Source organism: Hyperolius riggenbachi, chromosome 10 (genome assembly GCF_040937935.1).
Source record: "Hyperolius riggenbachi isolate aHypRig1 chromosome 10, aHypRig1.pri, whole genome shotgun sequence".
In the NCBI taxonomy this organism is placed as follows: domain Eukaryota; kingdom Metazoa; phylum Chordata; class Amphibia; order Anura; family Hyperoliidae; genus Hyperolius; species Hyperolius riggenbachi.
Window position 1 is genome coordinate 210,640,404 of NC_090655.1, and position 27,334 is coordinate 210,667,737.

General features: G+C 43.3%; 2 protein-coding genes across 2 annotated transcripts in view; one reads left to right on the forward strand and one right to left on the reverse strand.

The window, feature by feature from the left end:
- Positions 1 to 27,334, forward strand: part of LOC137536782 (zinc finger protein 850-like) — a 182,663-nt gene that overhangs the window by 42,106 nt on the left and 113,223 nt on the right. The window lies entirely within an intron of this gene.
- Positions 4,469 to 25,849, reverse strand: LOC137534335 (oocyte zinc finger protein XlCOF6-like). Its single transcript, XM_068255785.1, has 8 exons — positions 25,660 to 25,849; positions 22,274 to 22,362; positions 22,072 to 22,157; positions 19,416 to 19,518; positions 19,013 to 19,117; positions 17,862 to 17,959; positions 13,348 to 13,447; positions 4,469 to 8,316 (listed from the first exon to the last, which is right to left on the reverse strand). The coding sequence occupies exons 2-8, from the start codon at positions 22,305 to 22,307 to the stop codon at positions 6,833 to 6,835; spliced, it is 2,010 nt and encodes a 669-aa protein (XP_068111886.1). The 5' UTR covers positions 22,308 to 22,362; positions 25,660 to 25,849; the 3' UTR covers positions 4,469 to 6,832.

Below are 27,334 nucleotides of genomic sequence, written 5' to 3' on the forward strand. Positions count from 1 at the left end.
ATGAATAGGTTGCCATACATGATTCAACCAAAAACGTTTGAATTTCCTGTTTGTTTGTTTTTTTTTGTTTTTTTTAAAAAACTGTTTGATTATTTAGAAAAATCTAATTTAATTATTTTTGACTGGTTTGATCCCTGGTGATCGTAGTTATCTCCAAATATCTAGAAAAGAGAGACCAAGAGCCCAATGGTGCAGTACCGTTTGTACAAGTAGAATATACAGTGTTAAATGCAAGTATTATACTCACAAGGATGGGTTGTAACAATTTGCAACTCCCATGCAGGCTTGTGGGAAAATAACTGTCTCCGCTCAGTTTTCCAGGTCCGCTGGGCAGGCTCTGGTTGGTCGCACTCCTTGGATTTATTGAAAACACTGAGGGCCCTTTTACACTGGGGCTGTGTGGTATTTTTACCGCACCCCATCGCTGGGCAATGAAAGTCTATGGAGACTTTCATACTTCCACATTACGGTGCGACGCGATGGAAGTCACATTTTCACCGCATCCTCGATGCTGGTCCAGAACTACGTTACCGCGCGATTTGATTTTCCTTTTTTTTTTAAATGATCAGTTGTTGAAAAAAAAAGAAACTTTTTTTTTTTTTCAAGCGTGAAATGTGATTTTCTGTTTTAAGAAGTCCAACTGTTGTTTTCCATAGCATTTTAGTAAGAGGGCTTTTTGGTCCATTGTAGCCCCTTACACACTCCTAGCGGTTCTGGTTCACCATGAGCTTGCTGGGTACTCTGTAACTTAGAGAGTAACCATAAACAGACCCACGCAAACAAAATTTTAGTGGAATTAAATAGCACCAGAGAAGTAGCAAAAACTCTCAGCCAAAAGACAACTCCTGCAGTCTGAGAAATTCTTATATGAATGGAACAACAAGGCGGGGGGATACTTAGGAGGTTAAAGAAAAGGCAGGCCCAACAGCAAAAAAAAAAAAAAAAAAAAAAAAAAAAAAAAATGCTTTAAACAACAAGCGACACCCATGCTAACCTAGAAATAAAGAACACATATATAGGTAGATAAATACTAGTTCTACGTACATAACAGATGTATTGTGCTATCCACGTAATGATTCCTGTGAATTTTATAAAGGATAAGCAGAAAATCCTATTTTAGGCAGTGGCCATCTTGCTAAGCTAACACTGACATCATATCCTCCCTGACTCTTGTTTCCTCCCCCCCCCTCCCTTCTCTTGCTCATTGTGTATTCATTAGCTGCCCTCCTCCCAGAGTCTTCAGACACTCCTACTGAGGTGTATACTAGGAACTGCACTGTCTTTTTTTTCTCCTCCAATCGCTGAGTCACCTCAGCCTTGCTTATAAACACAAGTGAGCAGTGGATCGTGTTTCAGATAGGCTAGGCAGGGAAATAAATGGAAGAGGAGGAATATATTATAGATAAAAAGAACCCCCAGCATTCAACTGTTTGCCACAGACTACTAAAGGGCCAGTGCTCCTAAAGTATGTGATAACTCCAGACCATAACAGCAGAAAAAGTTTTGCAAGTTTTGAATGCAGGATTAGCATCTTTATCACTTAATACACTCAGAGCAGTTGCGGTTGAAATTTGATTTTTATAGTGACAATACCGCTTTAATAGACATAAAAAAGGCCAGAAGCAGGTCATCTTAAAAATATACCAGAGGCAAAATTATGCTTACATCTATAATATTAGCAGCCCTAATACGACAGGCCACCAAACAACCTTAAGACAAACCAAGATTACATCTTGATGCTGGTATTTTATGAAAAATTTTGGGTGTGTACACAGATCCAATTTTGATTGGCCAATTTTACCACCGTCATGTAGTACAAGGACCAACAGATTCTGAATACTATGAACAGATTGTGTAGGTAAGCTATACAGTCAGGAGATGGCACATCCAAAGTAATACTTTATTGGTTCCATAATAAAAGCAAATGGCCAATGTTTTGGAGCCACGTAGGGCCCCTTTATCAAGGCAACATTTGCTCACAAGCAAAAATCTGTCAGCCGTTTTTGTAGTCTCCTGTGGGAGTCAGGTTTCTCTATACACTCATGCTGGGCAATGTGTGTTCAGTGAGCGGCTGCTTGCTGAACACCCTTGATAAAGGGGCCCTGCGTGGCTCTGAAACGTTGTCCATTTGCTTTTTTATGGAACCAATTAAGTATTACATTGGATGTGCCATCTCCTGACTGTATAGCATAATACATAGAGGGTGTCATCCCTCTCACCCTGCTGATGCACTCTCTTTCAGACATAATGGGCTTCTTCACAAAAGAGTGCTAACTGTTAGCACGGGCATTTTCGCGCGAGTTTTCGCATTTCGCGTGATCGCGAATTTTCCTGCGAAATCGATATCGTTTTCGCGTGCAAATTCGCGTTTGCATGCAAAAACGGTATTGTTTCGCGTGAAAATTCGTGATTGCACGCAATGCGAAAATTCGTGCAAAAACGCCCGTGCTAACAGTTAGCACTCTTTTGTGAATCAAGCCCATTGGGTTTGGTCCATTAGTGAGTGCGAGACAATTCCACAATCTGCTGCAATGTGTAGGTAAGCTCTCATACTTTATGGAAGTGGTAAAATTGTTGGGTCATTGGCCAATCAAAATTGGAGGTGTGTTCACACGCTTGTGGCCACCACAGACAATAAAAAGATTTGATTTCCTTTCAGAGCGTGAAATGTGATTTTCTGCATAGGTTGCGATTGGTGGAAAATTCGGATTATTTTTTTCTGTAAATATAATGGTAAAGGATAGATTGTCGATTTATTTCTTTTGATTTATAGACCCAAGCTATTTTTTGTAAAGTATTCAATAATTTTTTTTCATAATTGAGGAAAAAAAATGAACACTGGTGTATGATACATCGGTCAGATGTCAATTGGAAAAATGTATCGCAATTCTCAATTGAAAAAAAAATATATAAAAAATTGTAAAGTGTGTGGTCAGAAGTGGCTTGAGGTAGGTATTTAATTGGTAGTTAGAGGAATTCACATAACAGCGGCCAACATGCAGGGGTACAGCCCTTAAGAACTCTATGCGGAACCTAACCGCATTGCATGTGAGTGTACAACCTTAACTAATAAATTAATATCTAATAAATAAATTATACATTTTCTGAATGGTTCTATGCTATGGAGGGGACTGTTTTTAATATTTGAGGTGAAGGCATTGAAGATTTTGGTATTGTGAGATCCAATAAAGTGGAGTCGAGAGAGGTTTGGAATTGCCTTTAAAGTATCCCAGAGGTGCTGCAAGACCCATCTAGCTGAGGGTCATTTTAAAAGGGCAAGTGCCCACTTCTGAGGGTGAGGTGTCATTAGGATGCATTGTGGGAATACAGCCCGTCACTGATCACAAGAGGTCACTTCTATATAAGTGGATAGCCTGTTTTCTGGGATCTGTCTCAGCAAGAGTATATAGTGTGTGTATACTGTATATCTATCTATTTATATGTGCAAATACTCTGTTTTGCAAACTTTGCTGCTGTAGCATTTATTTCAAATTACTCTATGACATACTGAAGAACAGTTATAAGCAGTTCATATGTTTCAAAGGTTTTTATTGGCAAATGCAACAAATTCATGCAAGTGTTGAACCTTCTTCAACTTCTGCGATTTGGCATGCTGGGTATCTGCCTCTGTGCCGCATCCTGAATGATGGTGATCTGTACTTACATTGTTAGTGCTTAAAATTCATCCCAATTACTAGGTGTATGTATGGGGAAAAATGTATTTGATCCCTGCTGATTTTGCCTGTTTGCCTTCTGACCAAGAAATGAGAAACATAATTGTAATAGTAGGGTTTCTTGTAGCTGTAGAGACAAAAGAACAACAAAAGAACCCTCAAAAACCCTGTGTCCCAAAAGTCAGAGTTTGATGTGCATTGTAATAAGTGAAAGAGGATTTAGTACATGGTGGCAAACCCCTTGTTGGCAATCACAGATGTCAGACATTTCTTGTAGTTGGCCACCAGGTTTGCACACATCTCAGGAGACATTTTGGCCTACTCCTCTTTGCAGATCTTCTCCAAGTCAGTAAGGCTTTGAGGCTGATGTTTGACAATTCGAACCTTCAGCTCCCTCCTCAGATTTTCTTTTGGATTAAAGAGACTCTGAAGCGAGAATAAATCTCGCTTCAGAGCTCATAGTTAGCAGGGGCATGTGTGCCCCTGCTAAAATGCCGCTATCCCACGGCTAAACGGGGGTCCCTTCACCCCCAAACCCACCCCGCAAAAGTTGGTTGCAAATTTGGTCGTAAAATTCTCTTCCTGGAGGCAGGGCTAACGGCTGCAGCCCTGCCTCTCAGCGCCGTCTATCAGACGCGCATCGCCGCCTCTCCCCCGCCCCTCCCCCGCACCTCTCAGTGAAGGAAGACTGAGAGGGGCGGGGGAGAGGCGGAGATACGCGCTGACAGACGTGCGTGGGGCAGGGCTGCGGCGGTTAGCTCTGCCCCAACCAGGAAGCGCTCCCCCGCTGCACCGAGGGGATTTGGGGGTGAAGGCACCCCCGTTAAGCCGCGAGATAGCTGCGTTTTAGCAGGGGCACACATGCCCCTGCTATCTATGAGGTCTGAAGCGAGATTTATTCTCGCTTCAGACTCTCTTTAAAGCGGACCCAAACCAAACATTTTTTTAATTCAAAATATTTAGTTGCACCACTCTGACACATACAAAGATAAATAAACACTCCTTGAAGCCTATGAGCATTTCATTGCATGCTTTTCACCCTTCTCTTTTCAGAACTAGGATTATACTGGGGCAGCCATTAGCAATTCCTCCATTGCCAGACACTACCTACTCCAGCATTTTGCCGGATTCTGTCCCGGCAATATGAAAGGAAGGGAGGGGTTCCTCCAAGAAATGTAAAATATTTTATATTTGTCATCATGCAGCTGAAAAAAGGCTGCTATTTATTATTATAATTTAGAAAATAGATTTCATTCCTGAAATCTTGTATTTTTAATTTGGGTCCACTTTAAGGTCAGGAACTGGCTAGGACATTCCAGGACCTTCATGTGCTTCTTCTTGAGCCACTCCTTTGTTGCTGTGGCCATGGTGTTTTGGGTCATTGTCATGCTGGAATACCCATGCACAACTCATCTTCAATGCCCTGGCTGAGGTAAGGAGGAGCTCATGCAAGATTTGATGTCACATGACCCCGTCCATTGACCCTTCAATGCGGTAAGGGTGTTCTGTCCCCTTACCAGAACCCCCAAGCATAATGTGTCCACCTCCATGTTTGATGCTGGGGATGGTGTTATTGGGGATCACAGGCAACATTCCTCCTTCTCCATACACAGTGGCGTAGCTAAGGAGCTGTGGGCCCCAATGCAAGTTTTACGATGGGGTCCCCCCAAGTACTCTACACATAACAATTGATACGGTGCACCAAAACCTGCTAATGGCAACGACAGTGTCAGAGGGGCAAGAAGGGGATGGGGAACAGTCTGTTAATGATTACCACTATTCAAAGCATCTATAGAAGTGATTATTATGAGCACAGGACCAATAGAGGGCTTATACTGTAGTTAAGGGAGGGCCCCTCTGGCCCAGGGGCCCCGATGCGTTCGCTACCTCTGCACCCCGTATTGCTACGCCCCTGCACAGTGAGTTGAGCTCAATTTTAATCTCATCTTACTACAAGACTTTTACTCAGTTCTCCTCTGGATCCTTCAGATGTGCATTGGCAAACTGCAGACAGGGTTGTACATGTGCTGTCTTGAGCAAGGCATAGTGTTTTACCAGATGTTTTCTTGGTAACTATGGTCCTAGATGCCCTTAGATAATTGAGAAGTTTCCGCTATGTAGTTCTGGGCTGCTTTGTCACGGTTCTCACGATCATTGCATCTCCATGAGGTGAGATCTTGCTTGGAGCTCCAGACTGAGAGAGATCGACAGGTATTTTGCATTTGTTTCATTTGCGAATAATTGCACCAACTATTGTTATCCTCTCACCAAGCTGCTCGGGGATAGTATATTAGCCCAGTCTTGTCCATGTCTACAATCATGTCCCTGACATCCTTGGACAGCTCTTTGGTGGCTAGTCTGGAATGTGATTGATTGCTTCAGTAGACAGTTGTCTTTTAGACGCGTCCTGTAACAAGCTGGCATTAGGAACACTCCCTTACAGATAGTGCTCCTAATCTCAGCTTGTTACCTGCATACAGTGAAGACACCTGGGAGCCTGAAATCTGGCTGATTGATGGGGGGGATCAAATACTTATTTCACTCATTACAATGCACATCAAGCTCTGACTTTGGGGCTCTGGGTTTGTTGTTATTTTGTCTCTAGCAGCTACAATAAACCTACCATTGTTATCATAGACTGGTCATTTCTTAGTAAAAGGGCAAATACTGTAGTCCATTATACATGAATGCGTATGAACAAAGGAGGGGGTTGTGTTGCAGTTCAGCTATACCCCCTTCTGGAGTCCTGACTGGGAGGACTGGTGGCAGCTCAACTACAGGCCTCATCCCAGAAGGAAATGCTTCTTAGACCACAAAGAAGACGGGGACAGAGAGAAGCAGCACAAGTTATGTAACACTGCTAAAATAACAATATTTATCTCTCTGAAACCGTAGGATACAGGTTATTGCAGTATCGGGCGAGGGAGTAAGGGCAGAAAATATGATCCTGGTTCTTTGAGGTCTCCAGTCTTCTTTTAATAACAGCAGTAATCTGTGATATACTTACCTTACTCTAACCACCACTGACCCCACAAACCTGGTGAGATGTAAAATAAGGGAGGATTACTATGTTTAGTCATTTGCCATATCCTGGCACAGGGGCCTCCTCCCACCAATGCATAATGAGATGTTAGACAAAGGAAGATTAAAATATTTACTTAGCTACCACACCTCGGCACCGGAATGCCTTGCCTCCCATGTGTAGTGAGATGTGAGATAAGGGAGGACTTTTTTGAAAAGCGTTTTCCGCACTCTGAACATATATATGGTTTTTTAACTGTGTGAACCTTCAGATACGGCATAAGATGGACTTCTTGGGAGAACAGTTCACCGCAACCAGAGCAGGAAAATGGTTTATCGTATTCATGACTACTTTCTGTAAAGCATCTGCCACATTTGGAACAAGAAAATGCCTTTCCATCATCGTGAGTTCTCTGATGGGAAAGCAGATGGTTCCTAAGAGAAAAACATTTGCCACACTCCAAACAAGAGTATGGCTTTTCCCCAGAGTGACTTCTCTGGTGTCGAATAAGCACTTCTTTTCTAGAGTAACTCTTCCCACATTCCAAACAGGAAAATGGCTTCTCCCCTGTGTGGATTCTCTCATGAGAAATAAGATGGGTTTTGAGGGTAAAACACCTCCCACAGTCTAAACAAGAATATGGCTTCTCGCCGGTATGAAGTCTTTCATGGACATTAAGACTTGATTTCTGGGTAAAACATTTCCCACATTCCAAGCATGCAAATGACTTCTCTGCAGTGTGACCTTTTTCATGCCTGACAAGAGTTGATTTTTGGGAAAAACATCTCCCACACTTGGAGCAGGTGAAAGGCTTCTCATTCGTATGAGTTCTTTGATGAGAAATGAGATGTTTTCTGAGGGCAAAACGTCTCCCACATTCGGAGCAGGAGTACGGCTTCTCCCCAGTATGACTCCTCTGATGTTTCATAAGGAGATCTTTCCTAGAATAGCAGTTTCCACATTCTGGACAAGCAAAAGGCTTCTCTCCTGTATGAGTCCTTTCATGTGCAACAAGAGTTGCTCTTAGGGTAAAACATTTCCCACACACTGCACAGGAATATGGCTTCTCCCCAGTGTGAGATCTCTCATGCCGGAGGAGATTTGATTTCCAGGAGAAGCGCTTCCCACATTCAGAACACGAGAAGGACTTCTCCACTATGTGAACTTTCTCATGTCTAAGAAGATAAGACTTCTGGGAAAAAGATTTGTCACACTGGGAACAGGAATATGGCTTCTCTTCTGTGTGGGTGGTCTGGTGGGAAACAAGATTGACTCTTTGGCTAAAAGACTTCCCACATTGTGAACAGGAAAATGGCTTTTCCCCAGTGTGAGTCCTCCAGTGGGCTGTGAGACCTGATTTTTCACCAAAACATTTCCCACATTCTGAACATTGGTACCTCTTAGGACGTTGATGAGATGAAGGGTGTGTGATGGGAAGGGAATGATCAGGTACATTCTCCTCGTATGATGAAGGATCAGATGGCAGGTCTGGACTTTGAGGTGCTGGATGGAGATTGGAGATTTCTTCTAAAAAACTGATGGCCATCTCATTGTCTTCTGTTCCATCATTTCGATAGATAACGGTATTCTTTTCTTCGTGATCTCCAACATATTGGCCATCTGAAAAATAGAAGATTGGAACTGGGTTCATAAAACTATTTTTAAAAGACATTCTCCAAAACTAAAAATGACAAACCATCATTACCAAGTGCACTTATTATACTATTGGGGGGGGGGGGGGGGGGTATGGTTCTTTTTACGTGGTTGCTGTGGGTCTCTTGGCCCTTGAAAAAGTGCCATATGAATGTTTGGTAAAAGAGAAAAAGCACCAAAGTAGTGACCCTACAAAGCTGCACAGCCAGCACGTATTACTATTGTACAAACACTGGGACTATAACTCCATATCTATAGGTCTTAAACTAAACCTCTTCTGATTGTATTCAGCAGCTCCACTCATGGAAAGTATCCACAAAACACAATTCACATCTCCCAACTAAGCTTCAAAGAGTGTAAGGGATTGCACCACCTTTACCTTACGCTCAAAGGCGTTCTCTGGATCCTCAAGCACTTAAAGTAAACCTGAGACAGAGGGGTTAAGATAATTTTTACATACCTGGGGGTTCTTCCAGCTTCCTGTAGTCTGTCAGCTTCAGCAGTATCCTACTAGTCTGATCTGTTATGTTGCTGCAACCAAAGTCTTGACCCAGGGGCTACTGCACATGTGCCGTTCCGAGAAGCCCGCCACCTCAAGTGGCCAGGAGAGTTACAAGTCTATATGAACTGCGCATGCACAGGATGCTCCTGGTCTCAGGAGCCATATGGCCAGGGCACTGCAGGTGCAGTAGTCTGCAACTCAATCAGTCGGACTTAAACTGTGTTACAGCTGTACAATGATTGCTGAGTCTGAAACTGCCTTGCAGCTGTCTCTTTGCCCACCCAACATGCCAATTACCATCTTGTCCCCATGCTGGGTTAAGCCTCTGGATCTCCAGTACTTTAAAAACCCCATTTATCAGCTGGCTCCATTCAGCTGATGGCAGTATTTCTTCACAGAGGTGTTGGGGAACCTGTGACTGCAGGGAGAGGTGGGGACCACTTGTAACTGTGGGGAAAGATGGTGGGCCACCTAAAATGCTAGGAGAGATGAGGGCACATACTATTACTGCAGGTAGGGAAATATAGATGTCACACTGTGTGACTGCTTGCAGAGATATGGGGGGAGAAGAAAGGGCTCACCCGCAGCTGTAGAGAGACATGGATGGGCACCTGTGACTACTGGAAAAGATTTGGGGGTAGCACTGTACCTTGCACCTGGCCCTTGCTGTGCACCGCTCCTTCCTAACTGCTAACCACATACTGCAAATATGACTGCTTTTATCTTGTCACTGTGAGAAAACGCGGAAAAGCCGCAGCGTGTGCTCAGAACAAGGCGGCTAATTCCTCATCCAACGCGGCGGGTTTGCACGCGTAGGCCTACATCTGCCAGTATGGCTGAGCGCGGAGAAACCGCTGCATGCCCTGATAGCGGTGCGGCTGGTTCCACGTCCAGCGCGGCGGGTGGTACGCAACACATGTCTGGTGTGGCTGGGACTGATAGTCCACACAGGTTCAGAAGGACGCGCGCGCGCGCTGAGAGGCAGAACTTTTATGACAGCCAGAAGGGAGTCAGCTGACCAAGCCGGTCAGCTGACGATTCAGCCAGTTCCCATTGGTCCAGCACTTAGGGGAGGCGCTGGAGAGCGCTGTGCTATATATACCGGGTGCTGGTCATTCGCTGGTTGTCTGCTGTTGCGATCACTACGTGGAAGCACTCAGACCTTATTGGCAGAATCTGTGTTACCATTCTGTTATACTTCAGACTAGTTCCAGGGTGTTGATGATCAAGGACCTCACACCTAAGATTAGGGACTTGTGTTATCATTCTGTTATACTTCAGACTAGTTCCAGGGTGTTGATGATCAAGGACCTCACACCCAAGATTAGGGACTTGTGTTATCATTCTGTTAAACTTCAGACTAGTTCCAGGGTGTTGATGATCAAGGACCTCACACCCAAGATTAGGGACTTGTTACCATTCTGTTATACTTCAGCCTAGTTCCAGGGTGTTGATGATCAAGGACCTCACACCCAAGATTAGGGACTTGTGTTACCATTCTGTTATATGTCAGACTAGTTCCAGGGTGTTGATGATCACGGAGCTCACACCCAAGACTAGGCATTGTTTATTATCTGTTATGACTTACTGCTTTCCTGACCACTCTTCTGTTCACTGATTCGGTACTTCGCTATATCTGATACTCTGTTGCCAAACCCTGCGTGCCTTAGGATTACCGAATCAGCCTCCTGTCTTTGTACTTTGTATGTCCGTGTGTTGCCGACCTGGCTTGCCCGACCTTGAGAACTATCTCCTCAGTTTAGAGATAGTTCACAGATCAGTCAGTGACATCCTCCTATTGGTGTCACTCACGCTCTGGTCCTTTCCTCTCCCAGTCTGACTCCTCCCTGCGGGAGATTCTCAGGCTGCTGAAAGGTACTCATTCCCTAGTGCAGTATTCCTTACTGCCTTTGTACCTGTCCTCCAGATATTGTTCTCAAAGTATTACTGTTGCACCAAACCCTCATATTACTCAGGTGTCCAGAGGTTAGTAATATATCTGATTATCGGTGATACTGCAGATCATCAATAATCAGGTATATATCTGTATTTTTGGTGATACTGCAGATCACCAATAATCAGACCCTCTCTGTGTTACACCGATCGTTACAGTCTCCCTGATCTTCTGTCCAATCACTGAGGACACTTATGCATGCTCAGTAATTGGAAGGTGTATGAGGGGGATGTAGGGCTGGTTGAAGCCTCTTGTAGAATGTGTAGCCAGCACATTGAGCAGACAGAAAGTAAGGAGTTGTGTACAACATAAAAAAGCTGGATAAAACAGTGTGACCCCCTAAATCACTGCTGCTCTTCAGCTTGTGGTTGAACAATGCATCCTCAAAAAATGCCCATGTCACTTCTTCACACTGATCTAGATGAATCCTTATACTGTATATACTTGCACATACGCTGACCCGCATATAAGCCAAGGTATCCACTTCTCCCTCAGAAACAAGGAAAAAGTGATTGACTCGTGTATAAGCGCTCTCCTCAGTATAGCCCCCTCCACAGTAGCCAGATGTGCCCCCAGTATAAGTAATCTCCTCTCACTATAGCCTGATATACCCGAAGGATGACACAGCTGTGTCTAGATATGAGAAACAGCGATTGCCACTCAGGAAGAATCCCTGATCATTGCACCACTGACACATTGCTTGCACGCTCCGCTCCACAAGCTAGGGGGACACAAATAGTCTTGAGCAGCGGTGCACTCTACACACCATGTTGCAGGGGATGCACGGAAATAGCAGGGAACCAGCTCGCAAGAGCAGGATCACTAGTGCAAGATCCTTACGCTCCTCTGCCAGTAATCAAAACTGCTCCATCCGTTCTGTTCCACTGACTCGCATATAAGCCAAGGGGTAACCTTTCAGCACATTTTTGGTGCTGAAAAATTAAGCTAATACACGAGTATATAAGGTAACTGAATGTTAAAATGTTTTTTTTCACACAACGGATAAATTAAAAGGTGTTGAGCTGCATGCCAGGTTTTGCGATTCTTAAAGCTTTTTGCTCCACAACTGTAGAGGGCCAAAGGCTGGTACTCGGTCTCTACATACAAGTCACACAAACTCACTAGAGTAGACGGAAAAGCTCCTCCAGCAGCCTTTACAGCACTTCACACGTAGTGTATGAGACACACTCACTCTGGCTGGAGAAGATAGACAGTCCTTAGTCCATCATAATTGTGACTCACGATATTGCATGTGTCCTCAGCAAAAACTTACTGGTGGAGGGAGGTGCCCAAAAAAGATAAAATAATTAAAACTGTTAAAGGAGAGGAAACAGTTGTGGCTGCAGTTAACAAGAACAAGTGCCTCGTGTTCACTGCAGCCACCAGGCACAATCATTGCATTGATCTGAGGAAGTGAGTAAAACCCTGTGAAATGCGTTGCTTTATATATTATATAATAAAGCATTTGAAAAAGTTGTCCATATGACTGGCCCGTTGTTCAGGAAAGGTAAGTCAACTATTTCCTCTCAGTTTTAACATACTGTATTGTTTTATCTTTTTTGGGCATCTCCACCCATCAGTAAGTTACTGTATACACCTCAGTTGGGAGGTTGTATTTTTAGCTATGTTTCCAGCCAGTCACCACTGCAATCCCAGGGGATTCTTTGTCTCTCTCTTAGTTCTACCCTAGTCTTTCCTTCCTCTCTTCTCTCGCTCTCTCTGCTGCTCCCTATCATGTTCTCTCTTTCTCTCTTCTCTGCACTATACTTTTCCAAGGACTTTCTGCGAGGAAATCCGAATCGCTGCAGAGCAGTTGAGCACCGCAGCGGCATGTGGCAGCTCCGCTTAACATACCACTCAGATGACCCCTCTGGTCCTTCTCTGCTATGTTTGTGTATATGCCTACTGCATGTATATTTTACTGTATGTTATTTACTGTACCATTACCAACCCTGTGTGTGCCAAAAATTATTCTGGGTACAACCGCCGTTGTACTTGCTGAAATAAATATTTCTGATTGTTTTGGGGACTTTGCTTTGCACTTTACCTGTGGTCAAGAAGACTTCTATTAATCCCAGAGAGTGATCACGGAGGGTGCAGACCCTACCCCGAGCAGGGTGGGATCCTCCAATAAACCTTAAAATTGGCTGCAAGCTTTAGCAACCCAAAAAGTGTGAGTACATCTCTAAGTCCTATGGTTACTAGGTTTTATTTGTTTGTACCATTGGCACCTGTTATTTCTCCTTTTGTATTTTTCCAGTCCCTTGGATTTGTCCTGGGCCAACCCACCAAGCTAATCGGGGGAAAAAAATCTCAGAACAAGAGGCTGACTATGCAATGGGCACCGACTAATCAAAACAAGTCTGTCTGTTTTGTGGGCAAGTGTACACCATTGAATATGTTACATTTGTATCATACAGCAGTAGAGCTTTTGTGGTTTTCTGAGTGCAGCAGAATATAAAAATAGTACATTCAGAGCAATCCAACTATGACTCGTCTATACAGGCCCTAATAGAGTGCCCATGAGGTGTACATTATTCACCTGTTCCAATCTCAGATGAAGTTTCCTCTTCATCCCCATCTATGGAACTCTCTATGTCTTCCTCTTTAACTTCAATTCTAATATCCATCAGGTTTTCATCCTAAAACACATAAGGTATTTAATGCCGCATACATCTAGCAGAAATTGTATATTGCCTTGTTGGATGTTCCCCATTTGGTCATCATATGCTACAGCCATGAATATGCACAAACAAGCTCACCTGCAGATAAGCCCCTTTTGCCTCAGTTTTGGCTTAAAAAAGGCCAAATGCTGTGTCCCTCCTCCAATGTGTTACCCAGGCCCCGATGTAGAGAGAGCTTTGAAGGGGTCCCCTTGCTGCAGAGTGTGCATTGGAAGCATGCCGGAAATTATAGCTACCTCTCCTTGTTCCAGTTCTCTCATCTCCCATGCAGCTTCATAACTCACGGCCAGAGCTCATGTGTGCGCCTGGAGCTCTAGCGGTGGGTAATGAAGCTACACAGTACCTGTAGTGAGGAGAGGTAAATATGGTTACAGGCACGCTTTCAATGCATATTCTGCCTAAGGGGTCATGCTCCTAGGCCTATCTCCAGCGGATAAGCTGACCAAACCCCCACACACACACTTTTAGCTGAAAATTTGGGGATACAAAGGTCGTCTTATTCAGAGTGATAAAAATAAAAGCAAAACAATATCGTCCTTCGCAAAAATATTAACAATTTTTTTCAGAAAATGTCCAAATAATCCTCAGCAGATAACTGTTCCAACAAGGTTTGATAAATAAAGTCAATTTTGGGTGCACACTAGGCCTTTTTCAAGCACACATAGAATAAATGTGAAGTGGAATGATCAATAATGTTACTTCTCCTAGATAGTATAGGCCATCATAAAAAAAAAAATCAGAGACAATCACGGGGGAAACACACACTGGAGTGAGGAAAGGTAGCTGCAGTTACAGGCACACTCCCAATGCATATTCTGCCTAGGGGGGCCACGTACATAAGCCTATTCTCCTATGGAAAAGTTGCCCCCCCCCCCCCCCCCACACACACACACACACACACTCTTTTAGCAAAAAATTTGGGGATACAAAGATCGTCTTATTCGTAGTGATATACAGTATGCACTTAGTAGAACATGTCTTGATTTACTGCTTATAAATAACAACCAGGTTTCGGCTATCCTCAACGGAAGCAGGAATGGCTCAAACCCAGATAAGGATTTTATATGCAGTCAAGAAATGTTGTAGCAAGTGCATAGCTTTGCTGCAGCTGGAGACGGAACCTAGCCCCCTGCAGTACAATGTCTACTGCTCCCACCATAATACTGTGACACCAGACTCTGATGCAGTACTGACTACTGCTGGGCAAGGCTGTGTTCACATGAGGAGATCCACACAAAGAACCTCTCTGTAGGCAAGACCCACAACATGTATGTGGAGGTTTTGGACAGCTTAGCTTTCATATCCACATTATGGGTGTATGCGGTGAGGGGCTCCAGGACCAGAAGAGACAAAAACAAACTGAAAAAAAAACAGGAGCGCCAATATAGTGTAGTCTTTTAAGCAATTGCACAAGAGGCAAGTAGAATACTACTGACAAAGGTGGGTTGCTAAAGACAACCACTGTGATGGCATGTGGAGAATTCTGCCACCACGCGGATGTGACCTGTGGTCTTCTCTTTCGGTGTGATCGGTCACTCTCCAGAATAAAGACATAAAAAAAACAAGGCTGGACAATATAAACCCCCCCCCACTTGGGGGATGGTAGATGCTCCAAGTCCAAGGTGTTTGCTGGAACAGACATCACTCTATTGACCTGAAGATGCGGGTGGGACCCGTAAAATACATTGCCATTTGTGCCCAATAGAATTACCGTAAGTCAGTTTAATTACTTATTACAGCTTTTAAGAGCTACACACACCCTGGGGCGCCTCTGCCATCCATTATATCCAAACTTTACTTTGTGGCAAAGCATTTTAGAAGGATCAGTTTTGTATTTGTGGAGGAACATCATTTTATTAGATTTACCCAGGAAGTGGTAAGACTTCTGTTCACTGGTCATCTATATATGCAGGGTATACACATGCCTATTGATCTGTGACTTAACCATGGAGTTCATTTACCTCTTCTAAAGTTTATTGAAGACACACACACACACTCACACACACACTTATAAGACTTCAGACATTAACTCTCAGATTATTTTGTTTTCTGTAAAGTTGCAGTCATCTGATATAGCAGAGAGATTTCTGAGGCTCTTGGCTTTTCTTACCAAAATTTCCTGTATTCAAAAAAATCTGCAGCCAGTGGCTACCTCCTAGAAGTAAATCCAAAGTTGGATTGACTTCTTATGAGTCCCGCCCAGCGGGAGGGTCTGACGGACCCGCCGTTCATTACAGTAGTGCGTGTGTACGCACCTATACACACGCTCAACAGCTGTCTTTTATGCTTTCACAACTTTTGTTGTGAAATAAGTTGAAACACCTAAAAAAAAGTATTTTGCTATTGTTCAAAGAGCTGCTAAGTATCAGTCTTATCAGCTGTTTGAACAATAGCAAAATACTTTTTTTTAGTTGTTTCAACTTGTTTCACAACAAAAGTTGTATGGGACCTAAAGCCCCATACACACGCTCAACAGTGGTCTTTTATGCAGCACAATTGTTGAACAACTTTTGTTGTGTTGTGTACAGTCTGTCAGCAGAGCGGATCATTCAGAAACACCCTTATCAGTCTGCCGACAGACTGTACACACGCTCTACTGTCGGCAGAACGCCCGCCCAGCGGGATGGTCTGACCGGCCGGTCGTTCGTTACAGTAGTGCGTGTGTACGCACCTTATGGGGCTTAAAGTTTGGCAGATAGTTACACAGATAGTTGGTAGGTGTGTATAAACCTTAAGCCAGCCACACTTCATTGTTAAAAGATGACACTTTCTGTGAAAATACAGGGACCATTTACACTATCAGTCCCTTTTTGAAGATCTCTAAATTAAATTTAGTTTACCTTTAAAGGGAACCTGAAGTGAGGAAAATTATTGAAAACAAATGCTGCAAATGCATATTACATACTAACCTCACCGTCAGTTCCTCTCAGAAGCTCCCCATTTTCTTCTCACAGCGATCCCTTCCAGTTCTGACAATATTTTGTCAGAGCTGAAATACACCAGTTGCTGTCTGTTATATATCAGCAGCTGTCAGTTACAACTGAATGTGCAAGGTAATGTCCATGTTTGCCTATGGCTCAAGTGGGCAATATTACAGTTTAACAGTCTGCTGACCAGGAAGCTGTTGGGGGTAATGGCCATTTTTAAAATGGAGGACAGATAATTCCATTGATCACAGTGGACAAATGGGATGCAGGAGAGGATAAAGATATTGAGCAGTAGACTTCACAAAAGGGAAGTATGACCTGTGTATGGTTATTTTGATATTTTATTTTCAGTTCAGGTTCTCTAAGTAGGCAGCTGTGCCACAATAAGAAGCTTTCAGTTAAAGTGGTATAAAACGCATCATTTCTTCTTTGTTCTAAAAGATTATTTACAGCATATAATATACTACCACAATTTTTTTTAGCAGAACAGCATTCAAAGTGTTAAAACACAGGACTTACTTTTTCAATAGAATGCTCCCTACAGGGAGATCTGCATCTGAACTGGTGATAACATTATGTTGTGTTTACTTAAAGGGCTCTTCTGCGCTCCAAATGCCGGCACTTCTGCGCCTGCGCAGTACACCCCGGCGGACGTCCGATGACGTCAGCGCGTCCGCGTGGGACGCAGAAGTGCCGGCATTTGGAGCGCAGAAGAGCCCGACCTGGCAGCCGGCCTGGCCAGGTCGGGTCGGCCACCGGAAGCCTGCGGAGCGGCGGCGAGGGCACCTCCTGCCTGCCACGGGCTGGAGGAAGCCCCAGGTAAGTGGATTTTGATTTTTATTTTTTTACAGCCCTCCCCGAACCTTCCCTTTAATTGTAGCAGAGACTGAATGTGTGCAGAAACTTCTTCTAATGTGTCCAGAACTGATACACTGCTCAGAAATAATTACTGGGTACAATATAAATACACCAGTTCTGAATAAAATGCAACGTTTGTTACACAATGGCAGCTTTCAGAGCAAATAAAACTGTACTTTGGGAACTTGTAATTTCTAAATGAATAATAAGACTTATGCACAAAAGCAAATATGATAACTGTATGGGATATAAAAAGTAGCTAAATACATTTTTATTGAATATTATATCAAAGTACCGCTTTAATCTGTAATTATTTTTTCTGAGGAAGTGTACAAACATATTATTCAATAAAAATGAATTGTTTGGCATACATTGAGAAAGAGTTGCAAATATGGGTCCCCTCTGGTCTGGCTGCTGATGAACATGTAAACCCTCCGTTTGGGGGCATTCATCCATTTATAATGTCCATAAAATACAGGATGTAGAATTGATGAATGTATGCCAGTGTTTAAAGAAAAATATGGTATCTTGGTTTAAATGAATGTGAACATTGTTTTTTTTTTAACTGAATTAATTATTGTAATTACCTCATACTCTTCATCAATATTATAATCTTCCTCTATAGAACCTCTGGAATCAGTTGGACTAGGACATCCCTGTGGTGTACTTCTGCCACTGGATCCATCTATAGGAAACACATTATATCACAAGTGATTTCCAAATCTCAAAAGTACCGCATTTTTTGCCGCGATTCCGGAGCAATCACGATTTGGCCCTCATTGGCCTGAGTGCAATTGCTCTGGATCTATCTATCTGCAATCTGCAATCACAACACTGCTGTGGGCTCACTCTAATAGTCTTTTAATAGCAAAGCACTAGATTCCTAGAAAGCATAAATGCCACTGTAGGCACTCTATTGCCAACACTACTAATCCAGTGCAGGAGACTTGGGCGCAGCCGGCGCCACCATAGACCATAATAGGTATTCGGCTATAGCAGCGCACAGTGAGTAACTTCGGTGTCGTCAGAAGACGGAGCTTAAATTACTTTTAAAACACTGCAATTCGGCTGGAAGCCGAATTACATCATTCCCCACCATCCATGTGGACCTGGAGGGGGAATAGCAATTAACGCCGCTGGGACTTGAGCAGCAGCAGGATAAGCAATATATCGGCTGTATCCTGCGCCCAAGTCTCCCAGCGGCGAATTCTCTCGTATGCCTCTAGCCCTTCTGTACTACTGCCATCTGATCTCTGTGTATTACTCTGCCTGTCCCTGACTTTGATTCTGTTTGCTCCGTCCAATACGACTGACATCTGACTTATGTGTATGACTCTGCCTGTTATTTGACTACGATTTTGCCTGACCCTTCTGTACTACAGCCATCTGCTCACGTGTATGACCTCGGCTTGACTCTGACTACGCTTTCTCTCCAGTCCTCTGACTTGCACTTGTTACGCTAACTCTTTTCACGTATCAGTGTGATAGAAATCTATTGGAAATCTATTTAAATGCATTATTGGACCATTAGATCCAATGCAACTCTATGGGCCATGGATCTGCTACCAGCAGCAGACCGACCTATACTTTTCATCCTGTCAGATAGATCAAATCCATCAAAATCAGCCGCAAATCGATCGATCTATAGATTTGAAAGAATTGATTTCTGACTGATTCTATAGAATCGATGGATGGATGGATGGCTGAAATCGATCAGTGTATGGGCCCCTTTACTCACCTGTGCTGATATCTGCAGGATATTCCTCCTCTTTAATGCTCATTGGTCTTTCTTTGTATTCCTCCGCTTTGGAATCTCCTTGAGTCCCTCTGATGTGTCCAGGGTCTGTGAATAAAGATGAGAGTGACGCCTTTTGTACAGAAATGAATGAGAAACACAAGACAATGGGCCTGATCCAATTCAGTTTTTCTCCTAGGCTATATTTCCACATTATACTGTAAATAAAGTACTCTTTCAGCCGCCAGCAAGCAAGAAAATACTTACAATAATTTTGGCAGTATTTTTTCATCTACTTTTTGGTACATTTTCAATTACAGATTTCAAAAGCTATTTTCAACAGAAGAAGAAAAATAATCTTGTGGGAGAAAAGTGATTTGGATTGGCCCCATGTGTGTTTCCCTACCACTGCTGATATCTGGAGGGATTTCCTCTTCCTTATATTGCTCATCACCCATCATATAGGTCTCCTCTTCATCTTCAACTTTTACAACAACCAGATCTTCACCCTACATAAGACAACAACATTTTTATGGGTGCCTTGAATGGAATAGAAGGAAAAGGAGAAGATCATGCTCTTATTGTCATTTTGAGCATTGCGACATCCTCTTACCGAATGCTCTATTCCCCTAACTAAAAGCTCACCTCTACAGTCTATTATGAATGTGGAAGCTAGACATCTACTTCTTATCTTCTATTTTTTTCAGCAAATATCTACAAGGGCCTCTTATTCACATCAGAATAAAATCTGGTCCTCTGAGCCTAGCTTTTAAAGATACATCGAAGCGGGAAAAAAAATTATGATATAATGAATAGAGATGTCGGCGAACCCCTCACCTTGTACTACTTCCGGGTCGCTATGACCCGGAGTAGTTCGGCTGCGCTGGCCTGGCAGTGCGCATCCTAGATCGCGCTCCTGTTGCCGGGCACTTTCTGCGCATGTGCATGACGTCACGCTCATGCGCAGAGAGTGCCCGGCAACAGGCGCGCGATCAAGGACACGCACTGCCGGGCCAGCACAGCCGTACTACTCTGGGTCATAGCGACTCGGAAGTAGTATTGGCCCATACTGGTTTGCCGGCAAACGGTTCGCCACCATCTCTAATAATGAATTGGTTGTGTAGTATGGATAATTACTACAACATTAGTAACAAAAAAAATTCTCATTTTTATTTATATATATATATATTTTTATAACATTGTATCATTCTTTAATATTTGCAGTTTACACATTACTTAACATTCTAAATTATTTTACATAGCAGGCTAGTGAACATTTGAACTGTACTCGGCAGATAAAAAAACAATACAGTGCCAGACACTTGAGATAATAAGCTTCAGAAGACAGAGCTCTCTGTGACTTTGAAAGTCGTGGAGCTCAATGGCTCTTTTGCATAGATAACAACTAGGAGTTTCTTAACTCTTCCTGTACTCAAAACAATATTAGACTTATGTCTCTGCTCCTAATGTTTTATTTCTTAGCTGTACTACACAACCAATTCATTATATCATAATTTTTTTTGCTTCAGTGTCTCTTTAAATCCATCTACTGCTTCTGTACCACTTACGGGGGCATAACTTTAGTGCCCCAGGCCCCCCACCAAGAATATTATGGGCCCCTCTATGCACAACCTTTCCCCTCCGATAGTGGTAGACAGTTGACCCCCCCTATGCAGAGTAACACAGGGAGCGCTGTTATATTTAACAAGTCCATGCTGTCTCTGGTCTCCTCTTCTTGCTAGGAGCCCTGTGCTGTCTACTGACACCATGTGGCTCCTGATCACGTCATGCATCGGGAACTGGCACTAGAGAGGGCTGGATGGATGAGGAGCAGGCCCCTATAGCATGCAGGCCCGAATTACAAGGATCGCATGGGCTATTGTTATGTCAATACCCACTTATGTTTCCAGTCTCAAACATAAACCTTCCCTATTGACCTCACTGCTCTTCAAAAGACCTACTAATGTCTTCCACCCCCATAACCTCTTTCTATGTTTGGCTCCAAGACTTCTCTGGGGTTACTCAACTCCCTTGGACTGCCTCTTTTGTCCAGTTAGGCTTACAGGTGTAACACATCTAAGGTGATTCTCCACTTTTGTTGAGAAATACGCAATTCCCCTCACACCAGCTCTGCATAGTCTTAGGATTAAAGGCACATATTACAAATGTCTTAACTTTTATAAGTGAATTAAAATTGATAGCTACTCCAAACTGACTGTACCACAATCTCATAAGATCAGGAGGTTCAGACTGCCCTGAAAGTCACTCAGTTTTTGCAGTTGTGGAAAATGAGCACCAACCGTTGCAGCACTGTGCAGCTAACTACTCCTGCACACAGGGGAGCAAATTTGAGCTGTCTGTACTATAAACTAGTGCAATACAGAGTACTGAGCCCAGACTAGAAAACAGAATTTGGACTTAAAGTTAGTTTTAAAACTTCATAGCTCTCTTCAGATTGGAATGGAAAGTTTTTTAAGTAAATTGTAAAAAAAAAAAAATCTATAGTACATATAGTAAAAAAGCCCTCAAGTCACACCTCTTCAAACTTACCTATCCATCCTACTCTTTCTTATTCTGCAATTAATAATAATATACCACAGTCCCAGTGCACCAACCCATAGTTCCCCCTCCTCTTAAATTGCCCATTAACAATACAACCCAGCAAATGATCGATCTTTTCTGATTGTCGTCGTAATCAATTGGAAATATTAACAGACAAATTCCCCCTAGCCAATTTCATCAGATCGATGGAATGGATCTGAAAAACTGATCGATTCTATTAATCTGATGAAATCGGTCAGTGGGAATTCGGCCGTGAATGTGCACGACAATCATTTCCGATCGATTACTGTGGCAATTGGAAACGATTGCTCGGCTGTGGGATTGTGCAGTTAATGGGCACCGTCAGATTGTAAGCTTGACTGGGCAGGGCTTCCTCTCCTCCTGTGTCATAGTTTGTTATCTGTTGTATATGCAGGTTTGTCATCTTCATCTCCTATTCATTGTACCATACAATTGTGTGTATATAAGCAATAATAATTTAGTGCCTCTATTATGTTTACCTCTAGCAATATGTTATGATCTTTTTGGTCCCAGGACAGAAGAGGGCTGGTACATCTCACTGCTGGGTCTCTGTTAGGGGATCCTCCTGAAAGAAACACGCACTGACTGATTACATTGCTTCCTTATATTAGAGGATGTGTGTATTTAGGCGGGCCCTCCACACTGCTCTCTCCTGTACAGGAACTGGAAGTCTCCTCTTACCCGGTGATGGGAGGGGTGGCCGATTCTCCATCATGGCGTCCTTGTACAGGTCCTCTTGTACTTCTAAACACTGCCACGCCTCTATTTGTCTAAGTGAGAATTAAAAAATTATATACTGGTTTCCAAAATAAAGCTTAAGTCACAAGAAGAGCGGCGTTCAAGCTGAGAAGAGGACAACAGTAATCCTAATCAAAACTGAAACTGTCTCTTACACAACTTGATACAGTGTTCTCCCCGGGTGGTATGAAAAAGTAGCTGGGTGGGACGCGATGGGGGAATGAAGGGTCAGCACGACTCTGCTTAAAGCATAGGAGGAGGAGGAGGCCAGCTGGTTGCTCACCAAATTTAGCCGGTTGGACCTCCCGGCTATAAGAGCCTGGGGAGAACACTGCCAATATCTGGCCAAACAGAAAGACTGGCTCTGAGCTGTTCTACAAAAGCCTAGTTCACACTCCTGGATTTTTCATTGTTAGTAAAGGTGAATAGAAGACTATGCCGAATTTGTACATAAAGTACAGAGTTGCCAGCAGAATGAAAGTTTCTTCTGTAAAAGCGCAAGACGGCGCTGGAGATTTGGTCGCCACCCTAAGCCGTTATGTGAATTAAGGCTATATCGGTGTTCAGACAGTAATTTGGGCACCGTCAAAGATCTGGCAGCCGCATTATATCTTTCTTTTAAGTCCATTGCGGCCTGGAGGGGTAATAGTTATTAACACTGCCAGGACTTCTGCAGAAGCAGGGTGAGATTTTCAGATATCGCTGTTCACTGTCAAACTATCAAACCATATCAAACCTGGTTTCGCAAAGATTTAAGGGGGCCATATACACAATACAATACTTAAAAAAAAAAAATACATTGTAAACAATGGCATACATGATTGATGATGAAACAACTGTCATCTTCCACTTGAAAAGATTGTTATTATTATTTAGTATTTATATAGCGCTGACAGCACTGTACTGATTATATAGAATGTCTTGTCATTCAACTGTCCCTCAGAGGGGCTCACAATCTAATTCCTACCTTAGTCATATGTCAATGTATGTATTCTGGTCTAGGGCCAATTTAGGGGGAAGCCAATTAGCTTATCTGTATGTTTTTGTGATTATGGGAGGAAACCAGAGTGCCCGGTGGAAACCCACGCAGACACGGGGAGAACATACAAACTCTGTGCAGATAGTGCCCTGGGATTCAAACCAGGGACCCAGTGCTGCAGGGCTAACCACTACAACACCATGCTTAATGATTTATAAAGTGCCAACAAGTAGCATGACACTATGAAAAGTAAGAAACAAATATGGGGTACATAGTAATACATACAAGCTGGATAAATTTACATAAAGAATTTGCATAATCCTGCATCAGTTATAAATTATTTGCAGCTCATTGACCATCCCTACGCAAACAGCTCCCTTGGCTAAGTTCAGTCTAGCCAGCGTGGGTACAGAACTTTCCTCCAGCAGCAAGATGGAGGTTTTTGGTGTACATTTGAAATCGGTGCCGGTAGACTTGGGCGCAGGATACAGCCGGTATATGGCTGATCCACAAGTCCGGCCCGTATTAATTACTATTACCCCTCCAGGCTGCCATGGATAGTGGGGGAATGAAATAATTTGGCTTCCAGCGATTGCTGGAGGCCGAATTATTGTGTTTTTTAAGCAACTTCAGCTCCGTCTATGGCGGCGCTGGCTGCGCCCAAATCTAGCAGCGCTGAAAAGCACTGCTCCGAGGTTTTTGCACAATCTTTTGCCAAGTATTGTTGTCACTGTTGCAAAAAGAGCAATTTGTGCTTAATATAAATTTTGGAAATTGTTTGCTATAAATGGACTTCAGTGTTCTCCCCAGGCTCTTTTAGCCGGGTGCTCCACCCGGCTAGTTTTTGTGAGCACCCGCTGTTATCATCTCACCTCCTCCTATGCTGTAAGCAGAGTTGCGCACAGAAGCACTACCCGGGTGTGGTGAAAATAAATGCAACTTTGTCAGAATTTGCAACCTCACCCTTCTTCTCCTATGGGTTGCAAATTCTGACAGGTTCCATAAAAAGCTACCAGTAGTGAAAATATCTGCAACTTCATTAGAATTTTCAACCTCTACCATTCCTCCGCCTCACATGAATTTTCCAACTTTTTTGCCTAACACTAACCTACCCTATCCTGTGCCTAAAACTACCACCCACCCATTCCGTACCTAACCTACCCTATCCTGTGCCTAAAACTACCCTCCACCCATCCCATACCTAACCTGCTCTATCCTATGCCTAAAACATTCCTCCACCCATCCCGTGCCTAACCTACCCTATCCTGTGCCTAAAACTACCCTCCACCCATCCCATACCTAACCTACTCTATCCTATGCCTAAAACATTCCTCCACCCATCCCGTGCCTAACCTACCCTATCCTGTGCCTAAAACTACTCTCCACCCATCCCATACCTACCCTATCCTGTGCCTAAAACTACCCTCCACCCATCCCATACCTACCCTATCCTGTGCCTAAAAATACCCTCCAGCCATCCCATACCTACCCTATCCTGTGCCTAAAACTACCCTCCCCCCATCCCATACCTACCCTATCCTGTGCCTAAAACTACCCTCCAGCCATCCCATACCTACCCTATCCTGTGGCTAAAACTACCCTCCAGCCATACCATACCTACCCTATCCTGTGCCTAAAACTATCCTCCAGCCATCCCATACCTACCCTATCCTGTGCCTAAAACTACCCTCCAACCATCCCATACCTAACCTACCCTGTGCCTAAAACTACCCTCCAGCCATCTTATGCCTAACCTACCCTATCCTGTGGTTAAAACTACCCTTCGACCATAACACTAAACTACCCAATCCTGTGTCCTAAACTACCCTCCACCATCCTCTGCCTGCCTAACACTAACCTCCTCTCTTCTGCCTAACACTAATATCTCATCCCCTCTGTCTGATACACTAATCTTCTCCTATAGGATGCAAATTCTGATAGGTTGCAAAATATGCTACCACACCGGCATTCTCTCATCTCATCTCACCCAGTTACTTTTCCATGCCACCCGGCTGGAAACAATTTCTGGGGAGAACACTGGACTTGTGCAGTTGCTGATCTATAAAAAATAAATGGAATTCCAGTGTTGATGAAGAAAAAAATTATATATGATTCTTTGATCCATTTGATTTTTTTTTTTTAAATTAAATTATCTAATTGTATAATAATTTATGTAAGTTGGAAACTATGTATATACCTCCAAGGCCTGCCAAATGATTAGTCATGTGTGGATTGTGGGAATAACTCATTCAATCTATATATCTATATACAATACATCTACCGGTATATACAGTGCTGCATATCGTTCAGACACACCTATGTGGATCAAAAAATAAGACAACATAATTACCTCCTCCTCCTCTTTGGTCAGCCAGTCTTCTCCAGCTATTAGAAACCAAAGTCTGACTTCCTGGACCCTGAGAGTACATTAATTCCGCATATGCGCCTCACTAGAGATATCAGGAAGCAGATTTGAGGACGTGAAACGCAGAGCAGAGCCATGTACCGGAAGTGCCTACTGTATCTCTACAGGATCCATCTTTTCATTTATCTTCCAGCGCTCCAGCTTAGCTACTTCCTGTTGCCATAGCGATGCGCGTGTGCTGGGTACTGAGCCAACTCGGGCAAATCATTCCGATAATCTATATGGCAATTTTCTTCTAGTATGAGCTTCGTTTGCTTGTTGTTTACAATATTGAATCGTGAAACCCTTAGCAAAATGGGTGATTGATTATACAAACATGTTAGCATTTATTAGATTGTCTCCGCTATATGAGGAACGGCGGACATTTTATAGTAGCCCGGAGTTATAAAAAAGGAACGTTTTCCTGTTGTGACTGTTAGACTGAAAACTAGAGGTAATAATAATGCATTTTTATTTTTACTGTGATGTGAGGACAGGTGCAGCACTCTCTTTGTGTTATAATAATGGGGAGATCCACTACAGGAGGACTAATAGCACTGGGGATTGGGGAACATTCTCTGGAAAGCACTGACAAGTATTGGACAACTGTGGCTAATGATGTTCAATATGGAGCTGCTTTTGTGGTTGGTAATTATAGAGCAGTAATGGTTGCAGAAAAAAAAGTAGCTCACTGTGTGTAAGGCAATTTTTTAATTGGCCCTCTCTCTACTGTGCAAGGGGCTTTTAGCAATTATATTCCTACAGCATCTTGATATAACTAGCAAATGTTGTGACTGTTATGCAAAGCACAGAACGTTGAGCGCATGCTTAGAGAAAGCGGTTATGTGAACAGAAGAGGTAAATACTGGGCAGTTATCCAGGCGGTTTAGAGATTAAAGCAAACCTAAACTGTATATAAATGTGTGAAATAATTAATTGAATGTGTAGTAGCAATAGTATATAGAGTAGACCTTCCCTCATATTCCTATTTTCATTTCAAAGTGTACCTGTCCTCTGGTCAAAAAGTAAATACTTACCTAAGAAGAGGGGAAGCATATGGATCTAGAGAGCATAGGTAGTGGCTGGATAGTGTACTGGTTAAGGGCTCTGCCTTTGACATGGGAGACCAGGGTTCGAATCCTGGCTAGGTCAAGTACCTATTCAGTAGGGAGTTCAAGGCAAGACTCCTTAACACTGCAGGGTGGCCTCTTGAGCGCATCCCAGTGGCTGCAGCTCTTTAGCGCTTTGAGTCCGACAGGAGAAAAGTGCTATACAAATGTTCAGATTATTATTCAGATTATAGGTGTCAAACACAAGGACCCCAAAAAAAGGCTTGACGGTAATCATATCGGAGCCACGCTCTTGTTCAGGCATGACTGCAGCCCTACAGTGCCTGCGCAGTAAGCCGGAGCCACTCATGTTACAGCGCGGCCGTGCTCAGGGCAAACCCAGGGTTTTCAAGGGGAGAATTCCTGAAAGGTCTCCAGCCACGCACAATACAGTTGGGTACACATAATGCAATTTCCCGTCTGACTGACAGGATCTGACAATTAATTCCTAAATGTCTGATCTGTTCCTGATTGACAACAGGATCGATCAGGAGCAGTTTGGATACAGATAA